Here is a 21,735-nt window from a genome sequence, read left to right as displayed (position 1 = left end):
TTAGCAGTTACATCCCCTCCCTGGCAGCCCCCACACACTCCTCAGCAGTTACATCCCTCCTCAGCAGTTACACCCCCTCCCTGGCAGCCTCCACACACCCCTCAGCAGTTACATCCCCTCCCTGGCAGCCTCCACACATCCCTCAGCAGTCACATCCCCTCCCTGGCAGCCCCCACACACTCCTCCTCAGCAGTTACATCCCCTCCCTGGCAGCCCCCACACACTCCTCCTTAGCAGTTACATCCCCTCCCTGGCAGCCCCCACACAGTCCTCCTTAGCAGTTACATCCCCTCCCTGGCAGCCCCCACACACTCCTCATTAGCAGTTACATCCCCTCCCTGGCAGCCCCCACACACTCCTCCTCAGCAGTTACATCCCTCCTCAGCAGTTACATCCCCTCCCTGGCAGCCCCCACACACTCCTCCTCAGCAGTTACATCCCCTCCCTGGCAGCCCCCACACACTCCTCCTCAGCAGTTACATCCCCTCCCTGGCAGCCCCCACACAGTCCTCCTTAGCAGTTACATCCCCTCCCTGGCAGCCCCCACACACTCCTCCTTAGCAGTTACATCCCCTCCCTGGCAGCCCCCACACACTCCTCCTCAGCAGTTACATCCCTCCTCAGCAGTTACACCCCCTCCCTGGCAGCCTCCACACACCCCTCAGCAGTTACATCCCCTCCCTGGCAGCCTCCACACACCCCTCAGCAGTTACATCCCCTCCCTGGCAGCTCCCACACACTCCTCCTCAGCAGTTACATCCCTCCTCAGCAGTTACATCCCCTCCCTGGCAGCCTCCACACACCCCTCAGCAGTCACATCCCCTCCCTGGCAGCCTCCACATATCCCTCCCCAGCAGTTACATCCCCTCCCTGGCAGCCTCCACATATCCCTCCCCAGCAGTTACATCCCCTCCCTGGCAGCCTCCACACACCCCTCCTCAGCAGTTACACCCCCTCCCTGGCAATAAAGCAATGTCCTGATTAATCAAGAAAATACTTGTATTCAGTCATTTTAAAAAGTCGTTAACGTCAGCATAGTGTTGGCATTAAGTATCTCTGTATAACTGATGCATGGCCGGCCAAGTCTCCTCATAAATACAATGTGTCAGAACAGGACAAGAAGCTGCTAAACGCGGGATATCGGAGCAGGAACGACGAGAGATTTAATTCTGCGCCATATTAAAAAAAACACAGGAGGATCACAAGATATTTTCTTTGTACTGGTTCTCTCCACGAAGAATTGCCTGGTCCTTATACACAGGATTGAGAGCCCTCTGTGTTGGGGACATGCCACCTGGAAGGCATGTCACTAGTGTGCACAGGCATGCCGTGACGACGTGTTAGAAAGTCACACATGTCACAGCACACATCATGCCTGGCAAGTTATCCTAAAACCCTCCGCAGTCTCACAACCGGACGTCGCTTCTATTTGAACTGGTTGTCAATCAGCGTGCCCTTCATCTTGGCTTTCTTTGCTTCGAGCTCAGCCTGGCGGAGAAGAACACAATATAAACACAGGGACTGCCACCCGCAGGGCATCGTCTGCTACTTATCAATAAGTGATAATCACATGGTTTCCTTGCACCGGCTTCAGGCACATTCCCGCTCCTGTACAGGTTTACAATCTAATGCTGGTGCAGGAAGCACACGGAGAGAACGGGATTTGTCCAAGGTCTTAAATAGCCGACACTGGGATCTGAACTGGGACCCCCTGGCTTCAAAAGACTAAAATCGGAGAACCCCCGCTTCCTATATAACCAGAAGTTCGCGGATCACAAGCTTGTATTCCCAGGCTCCTAACCTTGCAGGATACCCTTATAATTCAGTATCTGCCCCAGTCACATCGGCTGGGAGGCTGTTCAATGCATCCAATATCCATCAGCTGCTATATAATCTTTAAGGATGACCAGCAGAGAGGTCTGTATACGTTATAGATCCCATATATAGTATACGGCAGCACGCTCACTTTGTAACACTGTCGGAGCAAGCACCATGGTGTCGAGTAACCTTTTAGGGCAGAGGTTCCTAACCTATTCAGCGACTACTCCACCTGAGCAGAAGATTCCCGCGTATGTGGATTAGCTTGGGAACCCGTAGTATCTTACACTGTGCAGGGCTCTCAGCTCGCACCCTGACAAAGGCAGTGTGACACTGTGCTGGGCTCTCAGCTTGCACCCTGACACAGGCAGTGTGACACTGTGCTGGGCTCTCAGCTCGCACCCTGACACAGGCAGTGTGACACTGTGCAGGGCTCTCAGCTTGCACCCTGACACAGGCAGTGTGACACTGTGCAGGGCTCTCAGCTCGCACCCTGACACAGGCAGTGTGACACTGTGCAGGGCTCTCAGCTCGCACCCTGACACAGGCAGTGTGACACTGTGCAGGGCTCTCAGCTTGCACCCTGACACAGGCAGTGTGACACTGTGCAGGGCTCTCAGCTCGCACCCTGACACAGGCAGTGTGACACTGTGCTGGGCTCTCAGCTCGCACCCTGACAAAGGCAGTGTGACACTGTGCTGGGCTCTCAGCTCGCACCCTGACAAAGGCAGCGTGACACTGTGCAGGGCCCTCAGCTTGCATCCTGACACAGGCAGTGTGACACTGTGCAGGGCCCTCAGCTTGCACCCTGACACAGGCAGTGTGACACTGTGCTGGGCTCTCAGCTCGCACCCTGACAAAGGCAGTGTGACACTGTGCAGGGCTCTCAGCTCGCACCCTGACACAGGCAGTGTGACACTGTGCAGGGCTCTCAGCTCGCACCCTGACAAAGGCAGTGTGACACTGCAGGGCTCTCAGCTCGCACCCTGACACAGGCAGTGTGACACTGTGCAGGGCTCTCAGCTCGCACCCTGACAAAGGCAGCGTGACACTGTGCAGGGCCCTCAGCTCGCACCCTGACACAGGCAGTGTGACACTGTGCTGGGCTCTCAGCTCGCACCCTGACAAAGGCAGTGTGACACTGTGCAGGGCTCTCAGCTCGCACCCTGACACAGGCAGTGTGACACTGTGCAGGGCTCTCAGCTCGCACCATGACAAAGGCAGCGTGACACTGTGCTGGGCTCTCAGCTCGCACCCTGACAAAGGCAGTGTGACACTGTGCAGGGCTCTCAGCTCGCACCCTGACAAAGGCAGTGTGACACTGTGCTGGGCTCTCAGCTCGCACCCTGACACAGGCAGTGTGACACTGTGCAGGGCTCTCAGCTTGCACCCTGACACAGGCAGTGTGACACTGTGCTGGGCTCTCAGCTCGCACCCTGACAAAGGCAGTGTGACACTGTGCAGGGCTCTCAGCTCGCACCCTGACAAAGGCAGTGTGACACTGTGCTGGGCTCTCAGCTCGCACCCTGACAAAGGCAGTGTGACACTGTGCAGGGCTCTCAGCTCGCACCCTGACACAGGCAGTGTGACACTGTGCAGGGCTCTCAGCTTGCACCCTGACACAGGCAGTGTGACACTGTGCTGGGCTCTCAGCTCGCACCCTGACAAAGGCAGTGTGACACTGTGCAGGGCTCTCAGCTCGCACCCTGACAAAGGCAGTGTGACACTGTGCTGGGCTCTCAGCTCGCACCCTGACACAGGCAGTGTGACACTGTGCTGGGCTCTCAGCTCGCACCCTGACACAGGCAGTGTGACACTGTGCAGGGCTCTCAGCTCGCACCCTGACATAGGCAGTGTGACACTGCCAAAACGTGGGTCTATTTTTGGCACATTAAAGCCTTTTGCTTACGTCCGTGTGCTTGTGTCTCTGCTCACCTATACAACCATGGGGACCCTTGGACTCCTTTTGAAACAGAGCAGCGGCAGCTAAGTACCCTCATGTTGCCTCATTCCCTTTGTATGAGGGAGTGGTTCAGGCCAGCGAGTAAATGACGGGTACTCACCAGCTCCTGCAGTCGCCTCTTGCTCATACCCTTCCTCTCCAGCTGCTTCTCGATCACTTTGGCGTTCTGGGCGTACGAATCTGCCACCTCCCTCTGAGCGACACCAAGCAGGAAAACCCGTCAGCGCATTGTGAAACAGTAACACTAAGGCGGCCTGCCCACCCAGCATGGACATGGCAAACACTATTATAGTAATCCAATATTCATTACAATAAGGGGTTAGCAACCAAAGCTTAGTGACTAGACACCTAGAACCAAAAGCGTTCTGTTTAAACGGTTGGTGGCAATGACAGACAGAAGGGACCCAGAGGCCACTGAATCAGTCCCCCCCACCCCACTGCAGGTGACAGACAGAAGGGACCCAGAGGCCACTGAATAAGTCCCCCCCACCCCACTGCAGGTGACAGACAGAAGGGACCCAGAGGCCACTGAATCAGTCCGTGCCACTGCAGGTGACAGACAGAAGGGACCCTCCCCCGATACAGCCGCCGCTCCCTGGTACACTGATCCACTCACCGCTTCTATTTCCTCCTCTTCTTCATCGATGGTGGACACGGTGACAGAGCTGAACTTGCCCATATCCTTTGTGCGCTTGGTCATCATCACCTAGAAGTAAAGATAGCCCCGATTAACCCCTTCATCGCTGCAGAGACCGGAGACTGATCGATAGACAGGGCTGTGATTAACCCCTGCTTTACTGACACCTGCAAATAAGTTATGTTTGTAGCTGCAGGGGAGTGACCATCAGACTGTGACCTTCTGCGGAGCAGTCATGCTCAGTGTCACTATATACCATCACATTTGGACACCTGCCCGATGTAAGCAGCAGCCTCTCTGGTATTTGGATACATGTGATGTGTTTCCTATTGGCAGGTACTTTCCTAAGAGCTTGTTCCTGTGTTCAGTCCCAGCCTCAGTGCGTGCACAGACTCCCGCCTCATGGTGCGCCCCTCCGCGGCTCCGCCCGCCGTGCTGACCGGAGATACCATCTCGCTTTTATCGCAGCCCTGAGGGCCCAGTGGGAAGTAACTGGGAATAAACCTCACAGGTTCAGGCTCTCCGAAAGTCTTACCCTGCACATAGACCTGGGGGTGTGTGGGTACACGTACGTGTATGTACACACACACACACACACACGGACAGAGGGACAGAGAGACACACACACCCAGACACACACACACACCCACCCAGACACACACACACACACACACACACACACAGACAGACAGACCCGGACACACGGACAGACACACCCGGACACACGGACAGACACACCCGGACGGACAGACAGACACACCCGGACGGACAGACAGACACACCCGGACGGACAGACAGACACACCCGGACGGACAGACAGACACACCCGGACGGACAGACAGACACACCCGGACGGACAGACAGATACACCCGGACGGACAGACAGACACACCCGGACGGACAGACAGACACGGACGGACAGACAGACAGACAGACACACCCGGACGGACAGACAGACAGACACACCCGGACGGACAGACAGACAGACACACCCGGACGGACAGACAGACAGACACACCCGGACGGACAGACAGACAGACACACCCGGACGGACAGACAGACACACCCGGACGGACAGACAGACAGACACACCCGGACGGACAGACAGACAGACACACCCGGACGGACAGACAGACAGACACACCCGGACAGACAGACAGACACACCCGGACGGACAGAGACACACCCGGACAGACAGACAGACAGACACACCCGGACGGACAGACAGACAGACACACCCGGACGGACAGACAGACAGACAGACACACACCCGGACGGACAGACAGACACACCCGGACGGACAGACAGACAGACACACCCGGACGGACAGACAGACAGACAGACACACCCGGACGGACAGACAGACACACCCGGACGGACAGACAGACACACCCGGACGGACAGACAGACACACCCGGACGGACAGACAGACACACCCGGACGGACAGACAGACACACCCGGACGGACAGACAGACACACCCGGACAGACACACACACCCGGACAGACACACACACCCGGACAGACACACACACCCGGACAGACACACACACCCGGACAGACACACACACCCGGACAGACACTTCTCCAAAAGGGCCCAATCAGAAAATGAAGGAGTAGAGGGGCCACAGGCTTATTGTGATGTCATTGTAGACACATTTAAAGACTTTAAAATGATTATTTCCACAATAGGAAAGCATAACATCTGTACCACATATATTTACATGACCTTCAATGTGATAAACTGCACTTGGCCTAATCAGCTGGCTTGGAATTAGTAGGCGCAGAGTCCAAGGGCCACATTTGGCCTGCCAGTTGGAGTCCTGGTATATACCCTTTTTGCAGCAAAGATGCTCCCCGCCCGCTAGAGGGACAAAGCATTTTCTACGCGTCGGCTTCAGCGCAGTTCGCGCACTGGTAGAAGCCTGATGCTTTTCCAATTTAGTGTTTAGTTGTTCTTTGCCATCTAAGCGTTATGCCCAGGATACCCCCTGCGGGATTGTATTTGTACCTTCTTGGGCGGGTCTGGTTTTTGAGTGTAGATGTTGGTTTTTCCAAAGCCCTGACCGAACTTGACCAGGGCTCCGTTGACTATGAACGTGGCTGGGGCATTTTTCTGATGGTGTTGGTAGAAGACTAGGAGACTGCACCTGCAAAGAGAGATGGACTAGTGATGAGCTGATCTCCGGGGGGTGGAGAGGGAAGCGACGCGTACAAGGAGAGCCCAGATAAGTCACAATCAGGTAGGCGAATTTGGGTCAAATTCCTTTTGCCTGATTATATCCTTACAAGATTCACTAGTTGTGTGTGTCTCCGTCTTCTGAAACCTCCTACGTTGTATGGGAGGTCCTGCGTATACGGCCATGTTAGGACATACCACACAGCGCAATTACAGCGCGGTCCAGTTCTGATCTCAAGTATACAAGGCCTCAAATCACAAAATAGCTTCAACTGGGACACCCTCCCCCCTCATAGCTGCAAACACCGAGGGCCTTCGCAGGAAGCCCATTCCGAAATGGACAATGCCGGTTTGTGGTGAGGACAAGAGGGGGAAATAAAAGAAAACACATTTTGTAATTGAGTGGGAGTGGGGCTTTCACTCCGAGGCAGGCGATTAGTCTTTATGCAGAGAATAATGATCGTATTACACAAACTATCTACCCATTAGCACCCACACAGGATTTTTGCACATTCACCACTCTAGATACCGGTTACAGAAAGATTATACCGACACCATCAGGGTTTCTTGACTCTCGCTCTCTGGCCAGTCTGATCACGTGCACAATTTGCTATGGAAACTGCACTCGGCTACTAAACCGTTTGCTTTTCCTCTATAAGAGATCCGTGAAGTACATTGGCTGCACGTACCAGTCCCTTATACACAGAGTTATCCCTTTCCTCTGCAGGACCTCTCTGCCTTTTTACTGCAGCACAAAGGGTGATAGAAATGTCAGGAATGCAACGTGTTCCTGCGCCGAATGGAAGCAGCCGAATGGAAGCAGGTGTCCCTTATATCAGGAGTGCTCAACTCCAGTCCAAGACCCCCCCCAACAGGTCAGGACCACAGGATATCCCTGCTTAGGCACAGACCGAGCCACTGATTGAGCAACCTGTGCTGAAACAGGGATATCCTCAAACCCCGACCTGTTGGGGGGGGGGGGGAGGGGCCCTTGAGGACTGGAGTTGAGAACCTGAAATAGAGCATGTACCCATCACGTCTGCACAGCCAGGAAGCTTTAAGAAGCATTAAAGTGTACTGTGTTTCTTTGGAAAAGAAAATGTTTAAAAGATGCCGAGTTAATCCCAGAAACCGGACCTTTATGGAGTTACTGCTCTCTTTTCCTTACTTACAGAATAACCTCCTCTAACTAATACTCCGATCAGACAGGGGGAGGAAATGCGACTACGTCCATCTGTCGTAGAACCTGAAGGTCACCAGAACCCTAATTCTGACATATTTGTGGTTTTCATTTATAAACAGAAAATCTGATTTGATAGCAGATTGGTTATTTGATATAATAGTCAGAGAAGCATCGCAATGTAGCCGAGATATCCATACAGGCCGCTCTGCTGGCTGCCCCTGATCTGAGCCATGCGGGATAGCACAAATAATGCCGACTAATAACCGACTAATAACCGACTAATAACCGACTAGGCCGACAACATCCAACGTAAAGATTACAGTTTGGGTAATTAAAGGGCAGGAATGCCGGTGTGATGTCCTAACCCCAATATATCACCAGGTTTAACCCCACAGCAGAAGCTCATCTCTGCACCCGTACGCCAGAGGCCCAGAGGCGGGAAAGGGAACAGGGGGGCCGCCGCTCAGGGACTTCACACAAGGGGAGTAACATAAATATTTGAGGTTTCCATGCAATTGGTTAATATCATTTCTCTGCCTCACAGGGGGAGGCGTAAATACCTTGCAAATGTAATTGGAAAGTATTTCTGGCACTGACAGGTTTACTATATTCCTGATAAGAAGCACATCTGGCTGCCACTGCACTGAGCACACACAGGAGTCGCTGTCCTTGCTTAGTGCATTACAGGGGATATAGTATTAAGTGCTTACTTGCTGCACTTCTTCCTGTACTGCCGCTCAATGCCATCCGGTCTGAAAGAAAACAAGGTGCATTGGATTAAAGATCACAGTGAAGCTGGAACAGACTACCCCAGCTATTCCAATGTGCCCACCGACTGCAATGCGCCCACCGACTGCAATGCGCGCACCGACTGCAATGTGCGGGCACCGACTGCAATGTGCGGGCACCGACTGCAATGTGCGGGCACCGACTGCAATGTGCGGGCACCGACTGCAATGTGCGGGCACCGACTGCAATGTGCGGGCACCGACTGCAATGTGCGGGCACCGACTGCAATGTGCGGGCACCGACTGCAATGTGCGGGCACCGACTGCAATGTGCGGGCACCGACTGCAATGTGCGGGCACCGACTGCAATGCGCCCACCGACTGCAATGCGCCCACCGCAGTATTAACACCTCCCCTCTACATTACCATAACACCCTCTTTTCCAGCATTACCCCCAGCGCTCCCCATTGTTCCATCTTCAGGATTCGGGGCTGGGTTAGAACCTCAGAGTAAGGCTGCGCTTAAAGTGCCGGCGACGTCGCAGCAAAACAAATGCATTGCCGCCGTCGCGTGCGCTTATAGTAATCGCGACGCGATAGATTGGTCGCGATCGCTGGAAGTCATCTCCATTTGATTTTCCTGTGACCGTTGCCGGCACTATGAGCGCAGCCTTAGGCTGAAACATCACTCCCCAAGATACACAGTGACCAGGCCCAAGCTACAAAGCAGTCGCGGCAAATATCCCAATGGCGGCCATTTTATAGAGTGCGCAAGTCCCAATTATTATTCCGAGACATTTTCTATTCACGGCTGTGTTTGAAAGAAGAAGATATCCCACACATTCCTATCATCCACACGGTCTCTAAAAACAGGACACTATTAGTTCACAATGAGAGATGGGATTATGATGCAAGAGTGTGGGAACAAAGAAGTACTATGTACAGTACTATGCAAGTAACGGCTAGGTAAAGCAGAGGGGAGCCTTGCACCTACGCTGCCCAGGATGAAATAAATACACTTTCTGCAGAAACCAACGCAGGAAATACAAACCCTCTTTTCTTGATTTGTACAAGATCCATTCACTTTATTCACAGTAAATATAAAGTTATGTAAATTGAGCAGAACATTGAAAGAAATGTTTTGTTTTCCCCCACTTTACCGCTCTTTCGGACTCAGGAGGAAGTTTTCTTCGGATTCTAGAGTCCTGCTGATTAGCGCTCATTAGGAGCGGAGAGGGAATTGGCTCTAGCAATCAAGTCCAATCAGATGATAAATGAGTGACGGGTTACCAGACATCGCCACGGCAAAGCATCTTAATTATTCCCCCTACTGCAACTAATAGAAATTAGCACACTGCTCATTCAGACGTATCCCCAGCGATGAGCAGAAATACAGGCACAGTAAGCTGGCAGAGAGTACCGCACAGGAGAGGGGGGGAGAGAGAGAGAAGATGAGAGAAAGAGGAGGAGAGACAGAAAGGGGAGAGAAAGTGCAAAGGAGCAAGAACGAGATAGAAAACAGAAGAGAGCAGTTTGACAAAAAACAGTAAGTTTAAGGAATACAGAGAAAGGGGAGAAGAAAAAAATACAACAGAGAAATAAATAGGTGTGAAAGAGGGGATAAACATGAGACATTAACTACAATATATACCCCATGTTAATCAATGCCAGAGCCATACAGCTAATAAAGGAATTGAAAACATCTAGTGCAATCAATCAATCACGGTTATTGATATGCTGAAGAAAATCTCAAGACAATAAATGGTGAGCAGCACTGGACGGACCAGTCATCTATTTCAGTGTAATGCAGAATATGGACTTAAACAGCACCCTACACAACCCCTTCCCTGCAAAACACATGCCAAGAACACTTCACAACGTCTTAACAAGCCACAGGAAATCAAAGATTGAAGATATTTAGCACTTTTAGCTCCTCTTTAAATCAACAAATCCGTAAGATCACTGCTCCTCCACCTGAAGGAACACACGCCATATTTTAAGCACAAACACCATAGATAAAAGAAATACAAAGCAGAGTGCATGTAAGAAATGACAGCATCTCTGCCGACCGTATAACCAAGGTTTCCAGTGGGAGGCCGCGGTCCAAGCCCGAGACCCAAGGGAGTCACCTGCGCAAATAAACAGCCTCTTCCTCCTCCGTGTTACAGAACTTATGAGCATGTTTAGCCGCATCAATGACTCTCGCTCTGTCCTGCGGCCTCATGGGAAGTTTCTCCAACTGACAGTCTGCGAGAAAAAGGATAGAAAGGGAACTTAAAACGTCTCTCCTCCGAGCGTGACACACACACACACACACACACACACACACACTTTGCGTTCATAGCAATAAAGATACTGTTCAATGGAAATTTCCCCTAAACTACACAACTCACAGTTTGTGTGCGTTTGGGTGTAACATTATCTATTGGCACATGAACTGCATTTTTACCTATGTGAATGCCACAGGGGCATGCAATGTGAGCTAAATAAACACAATTTCTTCCAAACAGTTCATTTCTCCTGTACACACTTACAGACTATGGCAGCAATGGCATTTCAGTTATTAGCAGCTGAAGGTCTCTGAGAAAAATCGGGATTAAAGCAGTTCCATTATCAGTGCCCCTCTGCTCCCGCTCACAAGGTAAATAATTACCGCCGCCCAGCAGGATGCGGACTCTTGCTACAGAGAGGAACCAAAATCCAATTAGGTCTTCAGTGCTCCGTTGATGCAGCCCAAACAGCTGAGGGGAGTTCAGCGGACTTCAATTTACCATGAAACAGAACCGATTCTGCAACCCTCATTTTAAAAAATAAATGTATTCTCAGAGGAAGGACTAAGAGTGCGTCTGAAGTGGCTGCGACGACGCACAATATCCAGTCTCATTATTTACGTGGCTCTCAGCATGGGCAGGAACACACACACACACACCATGGTGTGTTATCAAACAGTGGTAATGCTATAGGCAGAGGAGTTAGTGTCCTGCAGATGCTTACATTACAGATTTCTGACTGGAATAAAAGTAATGATTAATACATACTAAGAAAACCCATATAATCAGATCGAAATACTAATATTACATGCAATAGTATAAACACGCAGAATCTGTAAGTGTTCAGGACTGCCATGTTACGTTCTATACGTCAACTCCTTGCACTAGGAACAGCAGAGATGCATTTGATGTTGCACCTATATCCCATTCTCTGTGCACACTGCAGAATAAAAGTAGCTTCTCTTATAGAGAAGAAAAAAGGAATAAGTGCTGAGCTTCTATAGAAACAGAAAGATTACCTCAACTGATGGCACAATTATTAGCCAGCTTAATAAACTAGTGATAAATACATAAACTAGATTATTGATTAGGCAGTTGTATAACGATTACATGTCTAATGATTCTTATACTGCAAGCAAAAGAAAGCCGTATCTATATGTTTCGGACATTTAAAATGGCCGCGTCTTCGATCATGGGGGGGACTATTCACTAAGGTACAATGGGCATTATCAATTGTGAATAGCGATTACTTTACATTAACAAGCCTGAAACTTTAGAGAACGAATAATTAATATGGAGTGGCTGTGGCAATTGGAAAAATATATAACTATTTTATATATTCAGTCAGCGGCGAGCAAACGAACCAAGGAATGGGAGACGTGTCTATCATTTGTAATATGAGCTCCCGGTTATCAGCTTCTCAGCATAGAAACAGACTGAAGGCAGAAAGGAAGCACATCTAGTCTGCCCAATTTCATCTTACAGCTGAAGCCCAAACTGCATGAAGCCCAGTAACACCCATCACTGGACCTATAACGGCACTGCATGAAGCCCAGTAACACCCATCACTGGACCTGCCCTATAACGGCACTGCATGAAGCCCAGTAACACCCATCGCTGGACCTATAACGACACTGCATGAAGCCCAGTAACACCCATCACTGGACCTGCCCTATAACGGCACTGCATGAAGCCCAGTAACACCCATCACTGGACCTGCTCTATAACGGCACTGCATGAAGCCCAGTAACACCCATCACTGGACCTGCCCTATAACGGCACTGCATGAAGCCCAGTAACCCCCACTACTGGACCTGCCCTATAACGACACTGCATGAAGCCCAGTAACACCCATCACTGGACCTGCCCTATAACGCAACTGCATGAAGCCCAGTAACACCCATCACTGGACCTGCCCTATAACGCAACTGCATGAAGCCCAGTAACACCCATCGCTGGACCTGCCCTATAACGGCACTGCATGAAGCCCAGTAACCCCCATCACTGGACCTGCCCTATAACAGCACTGCATGAAGCCCAGTAACACCCATTACTGGACCTGCCCTATAACGGCACTGCATGAAGCCCAGTAACACCCATTACTGGACCTGCCCTATAACGGCACTGCATGAAGCCCAGTAACACCCATCACTGGACCTGCCCTATAACGGCACTGCATGAAGCCCAGTAACACCCATCACTGGACCTGCCCTATAACGGCACTGCATGAAGCCCAGTAACACCCATCGCTGGCCTATAATGGCACTGCATGTAACCCAGTAACACGCATCGCTGGACCTGCCCTATAACGGCACTGCATGAAGCCCAGTAACACCCATCTGTGACGGGAGCTTTGTGACAGGCTATGAATAATACACCACCAAATATAACTGGGTTGAACTGAACGAGACTTAGATATGATAAAATATAATTTATTCCTTGAAAAAGGTGAACACACGAGATATACAAAAAACAGACAAAATATGGACACTGACTTAAGATGGAAATGATGAAACAGTCGTATCTGGACTGGCAGTTCATACAGCAATCTTCATAATCATCAAGACATGAAGGACCATAGCCATAGGCTGAGCCTGGTTCTTATACAATTATTTCCCATTGAACACAACCTAAACCCAGCCCCTCTCATAAATTAGCGGTGAGGTTGACAGTTTTCCTCAGAGTAAAACTCCTCCCACCCAAGGACGTTTAAAAACTGCTTTTCCTATCTAAATAACTTTATAACTTCAGTTCAGTGATACTTACTGGCACGCAAGACATATTAATACATTACGGCACGCATGACGCTCCCAATGAGACTAAATATTACCGTGTAGTGCTAAAATTAAGAGAGATATTAATATCTGGCTCTTAGTTCCGGCTAAACATCATGAGTCTGTAATCATTATTTGCGGCTCGGTCCCCCGGTTACACATATGTAACTCTTAGCATGTTCAGCCGAGGACATCTCATAATATTCTTATATTTAATAAGGTCACTCATTCTGAGATCTCCTTGGGTAACCGCACCCCTGGCCCCAATCAAGAAATCCTTTGAAGCAGGGACTCGTGTGTAGTGAACATTTGTCACCGGTGCTATATTTCACACCCAATGCCCCAGCCTGGGTCTAGCTGTCTCTACCAGCAATATGTGTTAACATACACCAAACCGCCTCTGTACCTTTTCACACCCAACTTCAATCAAGCCTTTTGAAGCCCAGATATTTCTGAAAAGACACCACGCATCCTCATGTATTTTCCTAAACTGCAGCTCATTAACCCCTTAAGCCCCAGTGTGTGTGGTGCAGACACTGGCCCAGAAACAATACATTTATACAGGGGAATAAACAGTTGGATGGCTGAAGCAAGGCAAAAACACATTACCGGACCCCAGTCCAGTTAACCCCTTGCTTCCCTGATGAGAGTAGAGGGTGGCCAAATGGGGGTGTAACCCCTTTAATCCTGGGCCAAATCCTCTCTATCATGACACCATCGCTGGACCTATAACGGCACTGCATGAAGCCCAGTAACACCCATCACTGGACCTATAACGGTACTGCATGAAGCCCAGTAACACCCATCACTGGACCTATAACGGTACTGCATGAAGCCCAGTAACACCAATCACTGGACCTGCCCTATAACGACACTGCATGAAGCCCAGTAACACCCATCACTGGACCTATAACGACACTGCATGAAGCCCAGTAACACCCATCACTGGACCTGCCCTATAACGGCACTGCATGAAGCCCAGTAACACCCATCACTGGACCTATAACGACACTGCATGAAGCCCAGTAACACCCATCACTGGACCTGCCCTATAACGGCACTGCATGAAGCCCAGTAACACCCATCACTGGACCTATAACGACACTGCATGAAGCCCAGTAACACCCATCACTGGACCTGCCCTATAACGGTACTGCATGAAGCCCAGTAACACCAATCACTGGACCTGCCCTATAACGACACTGCATGAAGCCCAGTAACACCCATCACTGGACCTATAACGACACTGCATGAAGCCCAGTAACACCCATCACTGGACCTGCCCTATAACGACACTGCATGAAGCCCAGTAACACCCATCACTGGACCTGCCCTATAACGGTACTGCATGAAGCCCAGTAACACCAATCACTGGACCTGCCCTATAACGACACTGCATGAAGCCCAGTAACACCCATCACTGGACCTATAACGGCACTGCATGAAGCCCAGTAACACCCATCACTGGACCTATAACGACACTGCATGAAGCCCAGTAACACCCATCACTGGACCTATAACGGCACTGCATGAAGCCCAGTAACACCCATTGCTGGACCTATAATGGCACTGCATGAAGCCCAGTAATACCCATCACTGGACCTATAACGACACTGCATGAAGCCCAGTAACACCCATCACTGGACCTATAACGACACTGCATGAAGCCCAGTAACACCCATCACTGGACCTATAACGGCACTGCATGAAGCCCAGTAATACCCATCACTGGACCTATAACGACACTGCATGAAGCCCAGTAACACCCATCACTGGACCTATAACGGCTTACGTTGGGAGACCCTAAAGATGGCAGATTGTAGGGGTGATTGCAAACTGTAATCAGAGTTTCGTAATAAAGGACTTTAAAAAAATTATTTAGGATTATCTGCAGCACTGGAGGATTTTACAATTAGTATGTGATCAGGATGTGAAGGGGGGGGGGATGGGACAATATTGTCTCAGAAAACAGACAACCCCATTAATATAATTATCAGATAAGCCTAAACATGTTAAATCACTAGAATTGTTTGCAAACTTTGTAACACTTAGGACGGGCTTTTCTCTTTTCTGCCCTATTTTTCCTTTACCTCTTATGTTTCCTCCGGGGGGGGGGGGGGGGGGGGAGGAGTAAAGCCAGCCTTGTACTTCTCACAAATTCCACGCTAAACTGACATCATTAAAATGATCGGATTTTAAAGGCATCCGCCACTGCCCGCCTCCCGTTACAAGGCGCCCGCCTCCCGTTACAAGGCGCCCGCCTCCCGTTACAAGGCGCCCGCCACTGCCCGCCTCTCGTGACAAGGCGCTCGCCACCCGTTACAAGGCGCCCGCTACTGCCCGCCTCCCGTGACAAGGCGCCCGCCTCCCGTTAGCTGAAGCTTGGAACCTTCCGTTAATTAAAGCAGCTTGAAAATCAAGGACCGATTTGCGAAATGATAGCAGGTTATAAAGGAAGTTATCACTAAATCTATTATATACACACACACACCCCTGGTCAGTCCACCGCTTGATGAAGGCCTCACCAATAATCTTCCAGGTACTGTGGTTACAAAACTGTTGCCCATTTTGCACCCCCAAAATATGAGAATATGTATATCTCCCCCCGCCCCCACATCTCGCCCTGGTGTTGGTTACTAGAATAAGTTAAGGAGTTAATTGTAAGCAGTGAATGACAGGCTCCATCCTGTGTTAACACAGATAGCTAGTAGCAGGGAGGTAAAGTCAGAGGGTAGGTTCCAGCATGAGAGGAAGAACAGAGTCTCTGGAAGTAGAGGTAGGGGTTATGTTACCGCAGTTATAGTACAATACAGACCCCCACCCCTCTTATTGTGTTTCAGTTAGGGACATTGCTCTATAAAATCAGGATCCTATAGCATGACCATAAGAGAGAAGCATGTTCCAGGGTGGGAATGCCGACATGCCATTGTGGGCAAAGCTGAGAAGAACCCAGAACGTCTGGTAATCAGTCCTACAAACGGATCCTCATCTACAGTATTCATCACCCCTGAGGAAGTGGCAGTCCCAGAGCAGGGCTGGTATTAATAATAACGTGCGCAGAACAGGATCTCAGCAGGGGTCCGTAGTAAAAGGGGCGCGCAGTACGTTGCTAAAAATGGGGTGTCACGGGAGACCAGGACTAATATACCAGGGATCAATATCGCTAGACAGAACACGAGGAGTTTATAAAATTCATTTATTGGAAAAACATATCCACAACTATACAAAAGACACAAACATCACACATACGCAACTGGGGACACTGGGGGATACCCTGCCTAACTAGTCACAGGGACCTACTTGCAGAGATTTCCCCTGTTCTCTCTCTTTGCCCAGTGCCTACAGGACTGGTTTTCAGGCCTGAGACCAGCACTGGATTAGACACTGCAGTTTCTCCCTGTCACAGCAACACCTCTAACTCTCTGCAGGCTCTGTCTGCTAAGGGGTCTCCCTCCCTGTCTGCTAAGGGGTCTCCCTCCCTGTCTGCTAAGGGGTCTCCCTCCCTGTCTGCTAAGGGGTCTCCCTCCCTGTCTGCTAAGGGGTCTCCCTCCCTGTCTGCTAAGGGGTCTCCCTCCCTGTCTGCTAAGGGGTCTCCCTCCCTGTCTGCTAAGGGGTCTCCCTCCCCTCCTTTTTATACACTTAAACCATAATATTGCAACACTCAGGGCCAGGAGCTGCCTACATACCCAGGCCCTGATTGCTGGGTAGGAAGGTGCTGCCTCCATGCCCAGGCCCTGATTGGTGGGTAGGAAGGTGATGCCTACATGCCCAGGCCCTGATTGGTGGGTAGGAAGGTGCTGCCTACATGCCCAGGCCCTGATTGGTGGGTAGGAAGGTGCTGTCTACATGCCCAGGCCCTTATTGGTGGGTAGGAAGGTGCTGTCTACATGCCCAGGCCCTTATTGGTGGGTAGGAAGGTGCTGTCTACATGCCCAGGCCCTGATTGGTGGGTAGAACTGCAACATAACATTTGCAACAACTATTAACTGTTAAACATATTAACCCCTGATTCCTGAGGTGCTGGAACCAAGCAAAAACATATATATATATATATATACACAGCATATAATACAATATCAATGTATTACTGACAGGTAGGGGTAATGGCAGACCTAACCTTTATTAACAGCAGCCATATATCCCCCTAAAGTGACATGAGGGTCCGGTCCACAAGATGAAATCAGGACAGTAACAAGTGAATGCACCTCCCATCAGTGTTAAGAGTGGGCACTTTGGGAAGAAGTTGGTCAAGAACGATAGCGGTATAAATGAAATAAAGTACAACTACCGGTATGTCAATCTAAAAGGTAACTAACTGCAGAGTCCCAATCCTGGCGACATGAATAAAGACTGACGAAGTTGTGCTATAGAAACTCCTGGCGCCCATCCTTTCCATCGCCCAGCCGACCACAGCCAGCCCCTGAAACACAGCAAATCTCTGCCGAGGTTAAACATACAACTACACCGATGTAACCTCCCGAGGGAGTCAGGAAGATATAGATGTATTTATCCATGAGTCTGGATAAGATGCAGCTTTTCCTGTGATGCGTGCGCTTACCAATATGCCTATACCTCCTGTAGGTGTGCCCACAGCGTGCGTATATCGCGGTATAGGCAGAGGGCGATAGCTCGGTATAGGCAGAGGGCGATAGCTCGGTATAGGCAGAGGGCGATAGCTCGGTATAGGCAGAGGGAGATAGCTCGGTATAGGCAGAGGGAGATAGCTCGGTATAAGCAGAGGGAGATAGCTCGGTATAAGCAGAGGGAGATAGCTCGGTATAAGCAGAGGGAGATAGCTCGGTATAAGCAGAGGGAGATAGCTCGGTATAGGCAGAGGGAGATAGCTCGGTATAGGCAGAGGGAGATAGCTCGGTATAAGCAGAGGGAGATAGCTCGGTATAAGCAGAGGGAGATAGCTCGGTATAAGCAGAGGGAGATAGCTCGGTATAAGCAGAGGGAGATAGCTCGGTATAAGCAGAGGGAGATAGCTCGGTATAAGCAGAGGGAGATAGCTCGGTATAAGCAGAGGGAGATAGCTCGGTATAAGCAGAGGGAGATAGCTCGGTATAAGCAGAGGGAGATAGCTCGGTATAAGCAGAGGGAGATAGCTCGGTAAAGCAGAGGGAGATAGCTCGGTATAAGCAGAGGGAGATAGCTCGGTATAAGCAGAGGGAGATATCCCGGTATAAGCAGAGGGAGATAGCTCGGTGTAAGCAGAGGGAGATAGCTCGGTGTAAGCAGAGGGAGATAGCTCGGTGTAAGCAGAGGGAGATAGCTCGGTGTAAGCAGAGGGAGATAGCTCGGTATAAGCAGAGGGAGATATCTCGGTATAAGCAGAGGGAGATAGCCCGGTATAAGCAGAGGGAGATAGCTCGGTATAAGCAGAGGGAGATATCCCGGTATAAGCAGAGGGAGATATCTCGGTGTAAGCAGAGGGAGATATCCCAGTATAAGCAGAGGGAGACATCCCGGTATAAGCAGAGGGAGATAGCTTGGTATAAGCAGAGGGAGATATCCCGGTATAAGCAGAGGGAGATAGCTTGTTTCCTATATACAGAGACCGCAGAAAGCAGGTATGCTCCCTGAACCCCCTCTGTGCCGCGGATAGGCACACGCCCGGTGACACCTCCACGCCCCCCGCACAGGCCCCACGCGACCGGTGAGAAGCCCCACGCCCCCGGTGAGACACGCCCCCGGTGAGACACCCCCCACCCCACAGGCCCCGGGTGAGACACCCCCCACACAGGCCCCACCGCTTCCACATGTACTCGAGGCCCCGGCTCCTCCCCCGGGCCGCACTCACCCAGCACCAGCAGCATGTGACCGCAGAGGCAGTAATACACGTGCAGCGGCTTCTCGCCGTCATCATACTCCTCCCGGTCCCGCGTGTCCGAGCACACCACGGAGCGCGACACCACCTTCGGCATCTTGGCAACGGGAGTACGTCACCGCCGCGCGCCCCGGCTCTGCCGCTTCCTGGCAACGGGTGCACGTCACCGCCGCGCGCCCCGGCTCTGCCGCTTCCTGGCAACGGGAGTACGTCACCACCGCGCGACCTGGCCTGCCACTGGCGAGATAGAGGGTTTTCACATTCGTCGCTGGATAATGACGTAGGGGTGGCGCGCGCCCCCCTCTGTACACACAGGCTGGTACAGGATGGAGGTGGCAGGGAGGCGCAGGGGGCACGCTGCAGGGAGGCACAGGGGGCACGCTGCAGGGAGGAGGCTTCAGCCGAGCTTAGGGCGTTATTGGCCAATGTTATAGACTCACTTTAAATTAGTGAGTTCCACATTAGTTTCAAATGAGGGAGACTTCCTCCAACTATTAAGATCCAGTCTAAGCAGGTGGGATTGCCTGCCAATTGGTGATATTGGCTTCCCAATGGGTGATATTGCTTCCCAGTGAGTGATATTGCTTCCCAGTGAGTGATATTGCTTCCCAGTGAGTGATATTGCTTCCCAGTGAGTGATATTGCTTCCCAATGGGTGATATTGCTTCCCATTGATTGTAGAGGGAGAAAGGGGGTGGCCCGGTATTAAAGGGGTTGCACCCCATATGGCCATCCCCTGACCTCACCAGAGAGACAAGGGGTTAACTGAACTGCGGTCCAGGGATGAGGTTTGCACCTTGTTGTTAAAGACAAAAAAGACACAGCGCACAACGCTCATAGTGCATAAAACAATATAATAAAGGTACAATTAATTAGGGTAAGTAATGTGCGTACATCAATAAAGATAAATAAATGCAGTTAGGGATAATGTTACCCAACGCCTCAGGAAACCGGAAGGAGTATCCTCTCAAGGGTTATGGCGCTGGTGTCTCGGATACAGGATCCTATTGGTAAGTAGGTAAGTAGATCGCCTCTAAAAAAGTTCTTTTCCCCCAAGAGCACGAGTCCAAAGCTGCTGCTGCCACTTGCAGTCCTTTGCCAGAGGGCAAAGGACTGCAAGTGGCAGCAGCAGCTTTGGACTCGTGCTCTTGGGGGAAAAGAACTTTTTTAGAGGCGATCTACTTACCTACTTACCAATAGGATCCTGTATCCGAGACACCAGCGCCATAACCCTTGAGAGGATACTCCTTCCGGTTTCCTGAGGCGTTGGGTAACATTATCCCTAACTGCATTTATTTATCTTTATTGATGTACGCACATTACTTACCCTAATTAATTGTACCTTTATTATATTGTTTTATGCACTATGAGCGTTGTGCGCTGTGTCTTTTTTGTCTTTATCTGCTAGTCTAGGGGGTTTCTGAGCCCCCCCTCCATCGCAGCTGCAGACGCTCCGTTTAAGGTTATGTTTTTTAACACCTATTATCACGTCACTTAATTAGTTAGCTGCGCACTTTATTTTCTTTTCACTTGCACCTTGTTGTACCTTGAAAATGTATGTTCCCCTGTTCCCATGTTTCATTATAAGCATGTATTTTAATGTTTTAACGTGCATTTCTGTATCTCCAGTTCTGGAGGTCGCAGAGAGTTCATATTCGGCCAATATGTGGAGTCACTGTAGGCATTAAAAACTGGCAAAGGTCGACCCACTGAGCCCACCAGAATGGAACTTATTAATATGTGTAGATATTAAAGTGTATATGTATTTTATTTTGGATCTGTTTTGAAAATGCAGACGCCATTTGCTAGGCTAATAAGTCATGAAGGGCAGACGGCTGAGTAGCCTAAGCACGGTGATCAAAAAGTAACTGCCTTGATTGTTACCCAATGTCTAGGAATTAAGTATTAGTCAATCAACAAACTCTGCCAGTCTAATTGTTACCTGAGGGCATGGGTTAGTCTGTTAGTCTGTGTCTCCACATTAGAGAGTGGATACAGATAATTGTTCACCAATAGGCTGTGTTCAATGTTAAGAATAGGGTTCACAGGTATATAAACTGTGTCAACCCTACAGTTTTTAGTTGTGCTTCTGATACCATCTTGAATGTCACTGGATTGCTGGAGTTGTGCTTCTGATTCCATCTTGAATGTCACTGGACTGCTGGAGAATTGCTATTGGATACTTCTCCATTCCCCAACCCTAAGTAAGTTTTATCTTCTTGCCTGTTAATTGTACTATATTGCTGTGTTCACCTTATTTAAGGAATAAATTATATTTTATTATATCTAAGCCTCGTTCAGTTCAACCCAGATATTTGGTGTTCATTATATCTTGTCATAAGCTACCGTGACAGT

At 50.2% G+C, this 21,735-nt stretch overlaps 1 protein-coding gene across 1 annotated transcript; it reads right to left on the bottom strand.

Annotated features, from left to right (window-relative positions):
* Positions 1–981: 981 nt before the first annotated feature.
* On the bottom strand, positions 982–19,595 carry STEEP1 (STING1 ER exit protein 1). The gene is made up of 7 exons (XM_075573577.1): positions 19,354–19,595; positions 10,636–10,753; positions 8,490–8,531; positions 6,429–6,567; positions 4,398–4,487; positions 3,882–3,974; positions 982–1,488 (listed from the first exon to the last, which is right to left on the bottom strand). The coding sequence occupies exons 1-7, from the start codon at positions 19,475–19,477 to the stop codon at positions 1,426–1,428; spliced, it is 669 nt and encodes a 222-aa protein (XP_075429692.1). The 5' UTR covers positions 19,478–19,595; the 3' UTR covers positions 982–1,425.
* Between the last annotated feature and the right edge of the window lie 2,140 nt (positions 19,596–21,735).

The sequence above is a fragment of the Ascaphus truei genome, chromosome 16 (assembly GCF_040206685.1).
Source record: "Ascaphus truei isolate aAscTru1 chromosome 16, aAscTru1.hap1, whole genome shotgun sequence".
Classification (NCBI taxonomy): Eukaryota; Metazoa; Chordata; class Amphibia; order Anura; family Ascaphidae; genus Ascaphus; species Ascaphus truei.
Note: the sequence above shows the minus strand (reverse complement) of the source record. Positions and strands in the feature narration are given on the sequence as shown.